Genomic DNA, 13,312 nt, shown 5'->3' on the forward strand with positions numbered 1-13,312 from the left:
CTTAAAATAATGTTTTTACAGTAGGATAAATTGTACAAGTATTTATTCCAGATGAGACGCTTTTGAGACCCAGTGCATTATACCGTATCAGTAGTGCATTATATTGTATTAACTTTATACTTATATTCCACCACCCAGATGAACCATGTGAGATCCCTGACTGGCTCATTTTGCTGAACCCAAATGAACTGAGTTATGCCACTGAGCTGTTTGCTACTCATTAACTGCTCACTGGCTTCTGGTGAGACAAACGATTTTAATGTAGCTTCTGGCGCTCAATACGCTGCCTGGCAACACTAGTAATTTTCATGTAATGACTGACTGTCAGTGGCTGGTTTAACGTGGTGGGGAAACTGCACAATACTTGATATTTGTTTGCTGCATTTTGTACATTTTTTGAGTAGTATTTTTTGTACATTATGTACAAGTTATGTTTACTAAAAAGCAGGCACTATTTTGAGGTTTATTCTGTTACAGGCTTTCAGAGATGTTATGAGTCTTATTTCATTGTGTTCTATTGTATGTTAATTTATTTTAAAGAGATATAATAAAATGCAACTAGGTACGTTTTTTGATGAAATGTGCGTTTTAGTGGTCTGTGGTGTGTTTGTGATTATATTCCTTCCTCACACCCCCCCCCTTCTTTATTTCAGTCTGCCCTCTTATTTGATTCTCCTCCTTTTCTTTACATCTGTCTCTCTGTTGCTCTCTATGACCCCTTCTCACAGTAGACATTTTGACATGTCAAAAGCAGGAAAAGTAAAATTAAAAAAGTAAAAGTTGTACATTTCCCCATCATGGGACTAATAAAAAAATATCTTAGTACAGGTGCAATTAATATCATTAATGATGGCTGAATCCTATTTACCTCCATCATATCCAGTAGTCAGACCCAGATAGAAGGGCAATACACATTTCCTACAGCATTTTTATTTGTCACAGCCAGAAAAGTGTAGGAGGAACATTAATAAAACTAAATTGTGAGTAAGTGAGGTCCGGAACGACCCTGACTTTCACACATAATTATTACTTCACACTATTATTGAGCTGCAACGATAAGTTGTTTGACAGAAAATAATTCAGCAGCTATTTAGATAATTATGCTAATTATGTCATTTTAGTCATTTTGTTATGCTTAAATGCCAAATCTTTCCAGGCTACAGCTTCTCAAATGTGAAGCTTTTATGGCCATTTTCTGTTATATTTTCTGACATTAAAATTAGACATGAGATAAAATGACTAACTAATTGAAAAACAATGGAACTAACCATTACTTGCAGCCCATGCATAGTCAGTTAATTGTTTATATCAACCCTACACACCCACAGTACAACCACGCAGGTGTTCCTACTTATATTGTCTGATTAAGCCTCTTCTCCAGCCAGATCTGTAACTCTCCTCTTATTTCAATCAGCTCCTTATTTCCTTTTCCCATCATCATCAACTGTTTTTTACTCTTCTTTCTTTCATTAACTCTTTCACCTTTATGTTTTTGTCTTTCCATAACATAGTTCTGCTATTCCTGCACCTCAGCATCACACTTACACAGTACTTACACAGTACATGTAACTATGTACATTTAGCTCAGGTATGTTTTGTTTCATTGAATATAATTAGTTAATTTGTGACTTTCGTGCTTTGTGCAGGATTAAACGGGTCATGATTGTGGCCTGTATGGATTTAGAAAGGTACGCACCAGTCTATATTAATCCCTAGACCTCTGAGTTTAAATCATAAGTTATACTAATGCGAGCAAATAAAAAAAATCAGTTATGCTGTTTACCATAATAGTATTGCATGTTAGCTAATTAACACCGAATACAAATCCAGGTGAGGCTGTTGTGAGTATTTGAAGGTAAAATCTGATGATGGTGCTGGAAGAAGAGTTACTCTGGATTTACTTATAATGCATCCTGTTGGGACCATTATTTGTACCGAATTTTACAACAATTCATCCGTAATTGTTGAGTGACCGACCAAAAGACTGACACATTAATAGAGCCAATATCTGGAAACGTTTGAAGACTTCCAAGAATTACAGTGCGCTGCATTATTATTATTCTCTGGAGGCTCACTCAGATTTAACCTATAGCCAGAAAAATAAGAGACCAGCAAGAGTGGTGGTTATGAAGTTGACAAAGAACCCCATAACCTTTAAAACAATTTCAGAAAAACTCTGCAAAGACGGTAAAAATCTGCAGCCAGAAAGAAAAGCACTCTGCAGCACTTAATCAATCAGTCCTTTATAATGTCTAGACAGAAAGCCACTTTAGAGTAAAAAGGTGCATTATAGCCAGACTTGAGTTTCCCAAATGACACTTAAAGAAACTGAGCGAATTAGGAAAAACATTCTATGGCCTAATGAGACAAAATTATACTCTTTGGCTGCATTGGCTAGTGCTGCACGATGCTTAAAAATGTGTTGCTCATTACATGGAGCATATTGTCAGTACAGTGAAGTGACAGCTATAGTTTCTTAGTAGAAGGGGCACATAGTACAGATTACAGGAGTACTGACATGGTCTTTGAAAATCTCAAGACTGTACATGAACTCTTGTGTTTTGTTGGTGCGTGTAATAATAATAATAATCAACCAAAATCTACCTTTTATCCTTGAAATATATTTTCTTCTCACCTTTTAAACCCCAACAAGTAGAAAAGTATTGAAGTGGTGATCTGTCCCTTTGCCACACACAGGACCTAATTTTAAAAAATGATAAAATTACCATAAAGCTTTATTATAAGTCAAAATAAGGGAATTATTTCATGTTTTATATGTTTCTTTGAGCTAGGCATAAACAAACACGTATTCCTTTTGCCAAAAACTCATTCACAGAAAAAGAAACTTACAGTACATTGTTATCCTACATAGTAATGCTATTAATGCTTGGGGCCAAATAGGCCCCAGAGAGGTCTAACAGGGACCCCTTATAAACAAACTGTTACAAAACTCCAAAAAAATGTTGTCAACACCAATCACAGAGAGCAGATGAAAATCCACTGTATTTAACCACATTTTACAGCTGTGGCCTCTGAGACCTCAAACAGAAGTAATTTTCTGTAGTGAATTACTGAAACATGTAATTATTTTTTAAATCAAAGCAATTCTCACACAAGTAAGAGAAGTCATGAAGTATCAAGGTGATAAAACAATGTTAAGGATGTTTTTTGAGTTGTTATAAAGGGCCTATTGCCCCCAGAACCTCTAGAAAGAAATGTTATGTTAAAGAATATAACAAATAAACAGAAAACATGGAGTGAGTCTGAGTATTTGTCAAATCACATCAAATGGTAACTGCTTGATTGACAAGATGCATGAACAGAAAGTGCTTAAATGTGCAAAGATGAATACTAAAGCCTTGATATTCAACTGGCATATTTCTATTTGACTATTTGCTTCATCCAAAAGGGTTCACTTACAGTATCTTCATCAGTGTGTTTAAGGTTTAATGTCAAGTGAAAGTCAAAAACAATACCAATGTGATGTTTGAGTCATTCAACCTTATTAGGAAGGGAGTCACCTTAAATTATATGAAAAAGACAATCCTCTACCTTGTCATCTCTGTCTATATGGAAAACATATTTCAAATGAGCTCTTACATAATTAGTTAAATGCAAAAAGACAATGTCAGTAATGAGAGTTGAGTTGGGATAGCTCATCTTAAAAACATACCAATTATGAACATCCATTAATCTGCAATTCCAGGGGATAAAAAAATGCTGCAACACTAAGACCAACTCAAAACAGTTTCAGTAGGTTTTTTTCATCATATTGCACTTTAATGTGCAAAATAAATTGATATTCAAGTACACACATTTTCAACATTTAAATATGCACAAAGTCAAAGATAGGATTCTTGTGTACAAGATGTAACATCTTCAAAATACATACCTTGTCCAATTAGCCAATTAATAGGCAAATTCTTTCACTGAACAGTGTTGAAAGACAAATTAGGTTCTCTGATGACTAACATAGTACACATCAAATAAATCCTTTGTGGCACAATACTGATTGCATGGCACGGCCTGTTGTAAAAGCTCTTGAAGTGGAAAAACCTCATCTAACCTAAAGAAATGCACTGCAGTGAACATGTAAATAACCATCATAATTTGTACATAACGTACTAAGTAAGACCTCCACACCACTGTATAACTACTTCTATTGTTCAGCTACAAAACATAAGCTTTAAATGAAAGCTTTAATGCACATATTTCATTTAAGTCACATAGTGTTTGTTTTTATGCAACTGGTGGGAAATCAGTTGGTGTGTACTGTGTAGGAAAATGTAGAATACTGTACTATATGTGCATCTAGTTTCTTGTAATCTCTTCATAAAGTTTACAGTCTACCTAAGTCAGGAAAAGACTGATAATGCCTGATTTAAACCTGGTCAGAGCTACTAACCCCTTCATCCCAAAACCTCTGATCTTGATATTCAACTTTTCCTGAGGGAGCTACAACAAAATGTACAATTCAACCTGAATTTCAGGATGTCTCAACAACAATAAAAAGCTTAAATCTTTCATTTGGCCAATCACATTAAGCCAAACCAAGGGCAACACTGCACACACAACAGACTTTATTGAAATCGCTTCAGTTAGCGTCATTTGTCTGTTAACAAGCTTGTCCCTGAAAGAGCTTTCACAGAAATGAATACACCATTCTTATTTACAATGTTGGTGGCAAGAGAATGAAAATGTCACAGATGACGTCAAATCATCATCTGCCAAACAGTAGGCACTCATATAATACAGTAGTAGACTGTAGTGCTGAAACATTACAGCACAAATTGCCCTCTTTCAGACTGGACCTGCATTGACGCAACCAGGCCTCCAGGTAAACCAAAGTGGGCTGATTAGGAGGAAGTGAACCGGGGAAGGTCAGCGTGGTATCAGAGCTGGGTGTCCTCCCTGGTGTCTGTGCTAGACTCATGTCTCTCTTTCAGACTGCTGCTGTGGATAGGAGGCTCCTCGGGCACGTGAGCCAGAGGGTCAGAACGAATCAAGTACCTGAGAGGAAGAGAGAGAGAGAGAGCAGAAGGAGAAATGAAAAACGTCAAATGTTACCACATGGGAGCCCAGCACTCAGGCTCTTTCCTACACTGATCCCTACTGAGGTAAACAACAACTTGTCACTCTCTATCACGGCAAATGTTAAATAGGCTGCCAAACACTCAAAGAGATTTACAATACAGGTCAACATTCATCTTTTCATACATACTTTGCAGATGCTGCCATGCAAGGTGCTAAACTTGCTCATCAGCTACTGCATTCACACATCGCCGGAGCAGCCATCAATTTGGGGTTTCAGTGTGGTATCAGAGCTGAAGAAGGACACTTCAACATGCAGACTGGAGGGATTGAGAATCGAACTGCCAATCTTCCATTTAGCAAACAACCTGCTCTACCACCTGAGCCACAGTCGCCCCATCATGAGCAGAAACAGCTATCACCATGGATGGACTCTAGATAGTTGCTTTGCTCCCTCACCACAGCTGTTGTATTATTTCCATATTGTTTCACTGTAAATGTATAATTTCCCCAAAACAATATGCTACAAAATTGTTGGGATCCATTCTTTTTTAAGTGATTGTTTTCACAGCTGTAAACATTGACTTTTATAGTTAGCGTGTTAGCAAACAGTAGACGCCGATAAATATTAGTATTCAAATGGACTCCTGACAAAATAGTCCAATACTGACTCGCTTTTAAGCTCTGTTTTGCTTCCTACCAACTACTGAGAGAAATTTCTGACTCTCTACCAGTTAAACACTCCGCTATGTACATCAGCTAGCTGGTAGCTTTGTCTGTCTGCTGTTTAGTGCTGGCCAGGTAGCGTACAGTGGTTTTATCTGAACCTTTTAACTCTCATTTGTTACCTATTGCTGGAAACAAGGATGATGAAAGCTGTGAGAGGGAACGAAAACAGTAAAGTTGGGGGCTGTGAAGCCAAAACAATAAGCTGAAAGATGTTAAAACACTATGCAGATTTGATGGGAACTGCAGAGAAGGGTGATAAGTTGCAAGGACCAGAATGGTATTGAGTCAAATTGTCTCGTAACTGATTTTGCTTTATTATTCCTTCAACTAGTTTTTGGCAACACAGCAATGTAACACATGCAAAAACATCCACAAAGAAGGTGTATTCAAGAAAGCTGAAAAATACACACAAGACATCTGAATAAACTTTGTGGGACATGAGGGAATAAAGCTTACACAATGTCATTGAGCTCCAGCCTGGTGTCAGGAGAAGGGTTAATCAGGACATAGGACAGGGTGTTTTGGTGATCATTCTGCTCATCTGAAACACAAACATGATCTCAATCAGTGAACTGGAAAAGTCACAGTTGCATCTTGTGATGAAATTTCTTCAAATATGTTTTATTTAGAAAAGGATATAACATCATAAAATAAAAGTAACACTCATGGTTTGTTTTAAACCGAATACACAAGATAAAAATGTTAACTTTCTCTCTCACACACACACATTCTCACACTACCCAAAGCCAGCTCTGGTTAAAAGGGAAACGCAAGCAGACAAATACAAATGAATATGGCTTCTCTAAGGAGGTCATTGAGGATTAATGGTCAGATTTTCGATAAGAGGCTGCCAGATCTTGTTCAAGTTGATCCCAAAAACCTTACCATTTCAAGATGCATGGTATTTATCAACTGATTTAAGCCACTGTTTGACTGTGGCGACTTTCTTCTTCTTCTAGCACCAAAGGAATTTTTTTTTGTCTGTAATTAAGCAGTGGTATTGTGTAGTGTTGTGTGATTGTTCAATGTGTTTATGTTTATGAGGCATTGTAGAGAGGAATCTAAAGATCTCAGTTTACAAGGTTAAAATACCAAGATGTGATTGAAGAGGAAGAAATTAGATCAGTTATAACATAATTTCTGTCTGACCTTAATTTAAATGCATACCTTGTAGATATCCCAGATTGACTCTGTTCATGACATCACTGGCTGTCAGATTGGTTAAGTCTTCTGAAAGCAACAGTTCATACAAGAAACAGACAAACTTTTAAAGAGAAGCAGGAATTAAAATTCGGAAAGTAAAACACTGAGCTAAAAAAAGAGATTATAAAGACAGTTCTTATCCCTAATGCTCATTTTTAAACGTTCAAGAAGTTAAAGATGAGTCCATCAAATCTCACCATATCCTGAGGTGGGGAGGCCCAGGTGTCTCATACGGTTGCGGACCAGCTCTGACAGCTCTTCCCTTTCAGAGCGTCGGTAGAGGTTGAGGCGCTGCTGAGCGATGCGCTGGCCGTGGTCCTTGCCTGAGTCCCGATTCGCCCCCTGCCACCTCACGCTTTTCTTACTCAAACGCCGTGCCCACTGCATGCTCTTCTTCCTCAGCAGGGGGTGATCTGACTGGTCGTTGCTCTGAGATTCGTCGCCCCTGTCCTTCGTGTCCTCGCACTCGTCAACGCTGACTGACACCTGAGACTAGGATGGGGAGACAGGAAGTTACCTTTAAGGCCAGGATGCTCATCATTATATAAAAAAAATAAGAACTATGATTCTCTTATGAGGTAAATAACAATTTTTAAATGCTACAATCGATTATCTTTATGTGTCAATATTCTGCTATGAGCCATAAACTAATTTGTAATAAAAATATCCTCATTTTGGAGATGGATATTTAGTTTCCTCTCTAAGATCTAACCTCAGAAGTAGAGAAAATGTGGGACTCTGTCCGATAGATCCCAATAGGAATTTCAGCACTGGAGGAGCAGAGCTTCTGGAAAAGTCTTCCGTAAGTACTAATCCATAGATCTTCCTCGGTTACTTTCATCTGGAACAAGAGATAAATGGGTATACTTTCAATTTGGTAAACTACTTCAGATAATTTCCTTCTTTTCACAGATTATTTTCTTCTATCTTACTCACAGCACAGAGGTATCCTGATCCTGGTGTGGTGTCCAGTCCCAGTAGCAGCCTTGCAATAAGGATCATGTAGTCCTTCACAAAAGACTGACAAGAAATAACAGAAAAAATACATTTATATATGTTTATTACAGCCAAAAACACATTGTACATAAAGATACTTGTTATAAGTTCCTATCCACGACTCAACACAAGAGGGCACTATTGCTTTTCGATGGTAATGCTGCTCTGTTTTTTTCAGATGATGCTGTTTCTCTGCTGCAGCAAGACACATTCATTCCTTTTTTTCCTTTCCTTTAAAAGAGTTGCTTGAGGCTCAGCGCTTTAGCTGTACTTGTTTACCAACCTGATAAAGCAGAGTATCCAGCATGCTGATACTGAACACCCTGCCTGCAGCGAAAGGTAGGCGAAACATGAAGGCCAAGTTGGAGCCTTTATCACGCTCCTTCTATGAGGGAACATCAGGACACACACAAAAAGCACAATAAAGGTGAAGAACATTTGAAGGCGTTTCATTTTTCTGACAGTCTAGAAAATCAGATAGAAATGGTAGTATAATAACTAGAAGGTCTCCTACATCCTCTCTTAATAATTAATGTTCATACTTCATACCATCAATACCACACTTGACAGATCTATTGTACATCTTACCTTCTCCAGCTTGGAGAGAGCCAGTGAATAACAGTCCTTCGCCCTGAACTGCATGAACCTCATGTTGGATGGATGAGTAAGCTCAGTGATGATGCTAAGACTGGGAAACAACCTGGAATGAAAGAGAAGGGTGTTATCTTTAAGGGTATGATAAAAAAATAAAAAAGATGAGTCAGAGAGAATGAGCCCAAACATCATCATTTAGAGAATACTGCTGTTGTTTAAGCATGCAGACTCAGATACGCTAAATGATTTAATGATAAACCAAGAAGAAGTTTAATTGATTACCTGAACATTGTCTGTACGTTGACAATAGTTTTGGCATCAGCCATGTAGTCCTCCTCGGCACTCATTGTACTCTCTTTATCCACAACAACCAAATTATCGGCGTATATAATGCCACACTGCAGCAGGCTGTCCAGACTGAAACACACACACACAAACAACAAGGAGCATATCAAAAGCGAACATCATTTTGTCTGGGTTGGTAAATGAACTGCACTCATATAGCATCTTTGTAGTGCTTTACAATACATGTCAACATTCACCCATTCACACACACACACACACACACACAACATACGCTGATGGAAGACGCCGCCATATAAGGTGCCAACCCGCTCATCAAGATCTAATCTGATTAGATTAATTAGATCCTGCTCATCACGGTCTAATCTAATGTGGATTCACAATCACACACACTTACACACCACTGGCACAGACATCAGTAGTAATTTGGGGTTCAGTATCTTGACAAAGGACAGTTCAACATGTGGACTGGAGGAGCCAGGGATCAAACTGTCGATCTTTCAGTCGGTGCTCCTCTTTGATATATTTTAAGTAGAAAATAAATGCAATGCACAGTACCAAAAGTTTGGACACACCTTCCCATCCACATTAATGAAAAAGTGTGTCCAAATGTTTGAGTGGTACTTTGTAATACAATTAAAATGGAAAGCAGAAAGTTATATAACTATAAAAGTCTTACTTGTCTATGGTACCAGCCATGTAGTAGACCATCGGAAAACAGCAGATAGCCTCCAGAAAGTGATTATCTGGCCTACAAGAAACATAAATGACAGAGAAACCTTTGCTTTCTACTGTACTAGAACACTCACAATATACACATTACAAAAAAGTATATTTTATTAGAAATTATTTTTAGATGCACAAAGATTAAGTTGGCTTTCCACATGAAAACAAATTGCTCAGGCTAAATGTTTTTGCTCAAAAACTTTGCCTTTTCTTGGTGTTTAAAAATAATATATAAATAATTATTAATTAGTCATGTATGTGTTATGGGAAGATGTGTTGTAATACATCTGATATTTGTCATACAGTGGTGTTTTATAAATCTGTTAGAAATAGGCCAAGTGTTTGGCAACACATGGAAAAAAAACAATGAAAAAAAAACAAAAATAATATAAATTATGTATTATTTGATTATTAAAATCTGTCAGGTTTTTTTTGTCTCGACCAAAAAGTCCACAACCCAAATATATTCTGTTTACTATCATCAAGGACTGAAGTAGCCTAACCATAAAATATTCACACTTAAGAAGCTGGAGTCAGAAATAATAATTAATTATAATGATTTAATAATAAAATAATTTTCTGTCAAGTTGATTATAGTTGCTTTAGGGATATGAGTGGTTATGTTTGATGATGTGCTAGGAGCCTCTGCAGTAGTTTATCTCCCTGGTTAGCATTACTTTAGGCTGAGCAATGAGGCCGTCTGTTGCTGAGCGAACTCACAGAGAGATAGTTGTTTTAGTTCTGCCTTTCCTCAACCAACAACCCCCTCCTGACAGAACATTACTTTATGCATTTGCCCAGTCCCAAGGCTGTCGTAAGTGCTTGAATTTCGTATCCAAGTGTGTGGGTGTCTATATTTATGTGTGTGTGCGACAGCAATAGGAAGGGAGAACGAGAAAGAGCTGCACGGAGGGAGAGAGTTTATTGTTATTTGCCTGTTTCTATGAGAGTCCTGAGAGCATGCATGTGGAGGCTTAAAAGGGACACATCAGGGCCATTGATGAAAGCCTGCTTGGTGTTCCCCAAAGAAATCATTTTTTCCATCTTTTTCTCCCCTTGTAGCAATATATATCATTCAGGTTCAAGGCAAAGCAAGTTGCTATGGTTACTGTCTGTAGGTACAAAGCGTTAATTTTCTTTGTCGCTCAAAACACACCGTCACAGTGAGCAGCAGCGGTAATCTAACATCGGGACTGACAATGAAAACCCACCTCCACAGCCTTGTCCTAAGTGTTTGGCTGACGTGAGCTTTTAGCATACATAATGTTCCCCAGCGTGAAATGGTGAGTGATAGAGAAAGAAAGAACAGATGTGTGTGTGTTAGGGTGAACTCACGGATTATCCAGCAGCAAGACAATGGGGTTGAGCTCTTTCCTGGGTCTGTAATAAGCTCTGAGGGGCACAATAAAGTTGTAGAGACCATTCCCTGCCGTCTCAGCCGATACAATGATGAGCTTGTTTTTAAAACCGTAAGCCTTCGCATCCTCATAGCTGTTGTGCCTGCAACCCTGCACAGGGAGAGAAAAAAAACAGGTAATTTAGGTTTGCTAAGGACAGTGAGAGGAGGGGAGGAACGGCGGGAATGATGGAGGCAGTAAGTAATTGAGTGACTAAGTTGAAGGATCAGAGACTGCCCACCTGGTCCAGTCGTAGGCAGCAGAACGGGGCTTTCTCAGCCAACAGATGGCACAAGGTGGGCGAGCTCCCGATGTACGGAGAGTTAGGGGGATAACCTTTCACATACCTGGCAACAAATCCAAAAACATTTTTTTGGAAATATATTGAGTTCATCTTAGGAGAAAATGATCAAGTTGTGTTGTATTTTCATTTTCAGCATTTAGTCATTTAGAAGAAATTGTGCCACAATGTATTCAAGTTAAGCTGATATAAAGAAATCTAACGGGTATGGTTAATTTTTTTTTTAATTTACATTTTATATTTGTAAAAGTAGAAATACCACTATGCAAAGAGTTGTCATTATTCAGAAAAAAGGCCCTGTGTGAAGGTTATATGTCTATAACTGGATTATGTGATGCACATTAATAAGTAGCATGTTACTGTTGAGAGATAATTTAACCCAATTTATTGTTTATAATGTTGAGTTGCTTAATATATGTAAAATAATCATATATTATGTATGTAGAATACAGAATGCTGTGTATGTATTGGATTAGAAAAATACAATATGGTCCTTTGATCTGTAGTGGAATAAAAGTATAAAGTAACAAGACGTACAAAAACTACTAATCTTAACTATTTTGACGTTTTACTTACACAAGTAGTTTTGAGCACAAGCATTCTTACTTCTACCATAGTAATATTTATGCCAGATAATGTCTGTTTAGTACCTGAATAGTACATTTGAATATTCTACTGACTGCTGCATATAAGATTTTAAAAATGACTTTATGGCCTGTGTTGTTTGCCCTGCAGTGTTCTGGTTAGGTTTTAAAGGTGTGGGTAAAACGTCACTACTGAGGATCCTTAAATAAACACCACTGCAACATATTATACAAACACACAAACAGAGACAGAAGACTTCTTACTCAGTAGACGAGTGGCCTTTGTCATCTATGAAGACGGAGTCATCCTCTGATTGATCACCAAGGAGGTCACATGGTAGGATTGAGGAGGAATCTGCAATCTCCTGAACTGGAGCGATGCTCGGCCGGCGGTTCCCTGTCCCGTTTATTGTAGGTGGGACCAGTTTATCAGCTGAGACATCAGGTGGACTCGTATTCTGAAGATCCATGGCAACAGTACCTATAAAATATATTCAAGTGAGCTTTAAATTATAGTCGACAAACTAGCATCTCCTGGTTATATATCTTTATCTTCATCACACTCTACTTCTTCTCACCCATGCTGGCGATGATGCTGTGCACAGGCAGCTGTGAGGGTCCATCGTAGATTCCCCCTACAGGGCGCCCCTTCTTCTCCTCCTGGTTGAAGATGAAGGCTGAGTTCTCCTCCTTTGTGATGTTGATGTAGTAGCAGGTATCGGTGGCAGCCATGATGTGGCGTGGACCAGGGTTCAGCAGAATGCTCTTGTTGTCCTCCCTTTTTATACCGATCAAGCATACACCGTATCTGGACATCACAAACATGTAGTTAGCATGAGTTTGACGCTAATATCTGCCAACAGTCATTACAATTAAAGCTGTAAAACCAAGGACTCCATAGCTATCCTAGATTGATATTTGGGCCTGACAGTAATAACACTTTTGGATATATACTTATTCGCTTTCTTGCCAAGACTTAGACCAGAAGACCTGGGGACAGAGGGAAACAGCTAGCTTGGCCCTGTCCTAGGGTTAAAAACAATCCAGCCAAGAAATATTTCAGCTCATAACCCCCCTGTGAAAACACAAATTGTTGTTTTTATGGATTTCACAAACAAATGTGCATTAATTAGTGACCTTTACAGGAGCTGTTTGGCCATATTTGTTGCTTTTGGACAGAGCCAGGCTAGCTAGCTGTTTCTCAGTTTTCTGTCTTTACGTTAAGATAAGCTAAGCAGCAGTTGGCTATAGCTTCATAATGAATGGACAGATATGAGTGGTTGATTTTCTCATTTTACTCGTGGCAAAAAAAGCAAATAAGCAAATTTCCACAATGTTCAACAATTGTATTAAAACTGTGCCAGTGTCTGGGCCTGCAAGATTCATTTAAAGCGCATTTAAAAGTGCACTGTTCAAGGACTTGACTATACAAGATGATAGCGGATCAA

General features: G+C 38.2%; 1 protein-coding gene across 1 annotated transcript in view; it reads right to left on the bottom strand.

The window, feature by feature from the left end:
• Positions 1-4,892: 4,892 nt before the first annotated feature.
• kcnt1a (potassium sodium-activated channel subfamily T member 1a) overlaps positions 4,893-13,312 on the bottom strand; it is a 28,950-nt gene continuing 20,530 nt past the window's right edge. The window contains exons 18-31 of the mRNA XM_053339759.1: positions 12,443-12,672; positions 12,129-12,345; positions 11,221-11,326; positions 10,918-11,090; positions 9,536-9,607; positions 8,836-8,970; positions 8,548-8,659; positions 8,243-8,344; positions 7,900-7,983; positions 7,676-7,804; positions 7,161-7,455; positions 6,928-6,990; positions 6,217-6,301; positions 4,893-5,010 (exon numbers count right to left, since the gene is read on the bottom strand). Of these exons, the coding sequence (XP_053195734.1) occupies positions 4,893-5,010; positions 6,217-6,301; positions 6,928-6,990; positions 7,161-7,455; positions 7,676-7,804; positions 7,900-7,983; positions 8,243-8,344; positions 8,548-8,659; positions 8,836-8,970; positions 9,536-9,607; positions 10,918-11,090; positions 11,221-11,326; positions 12,129-12,345; positions 12,443-12,672 (1,921 nt within the window). The remainder of the gene's footprint in view (positions 5,011-6,216; positions 6,302-6,927; positions 6,991-7,160; positions 7,456-7,675; positions 7,805-7,899; positions 7,984-8,242; positions 8,345-8,547; positions 8,660-8,835; positions 8,971-9,535; positions 9,608-10,917; positions 11,091-11,220; positions 11,327-12,128; positions 12,346-12,442; positions 12,673-13,312) is intronic.

Source organism: Scomber japonicus, chromosome 19, assembly GCF_027409825.1.
Source record: "Scomber japonicus isolate fScoJap1 chromosome 19, fScoJap1.pri, whole genome shotgun sequence".
Lineage (NCBI taxonomy): Eukaryota > Metazoa > Chordata > Actinopteri > Scombriformes > Scombridae > Scomber > Scomber japonicus.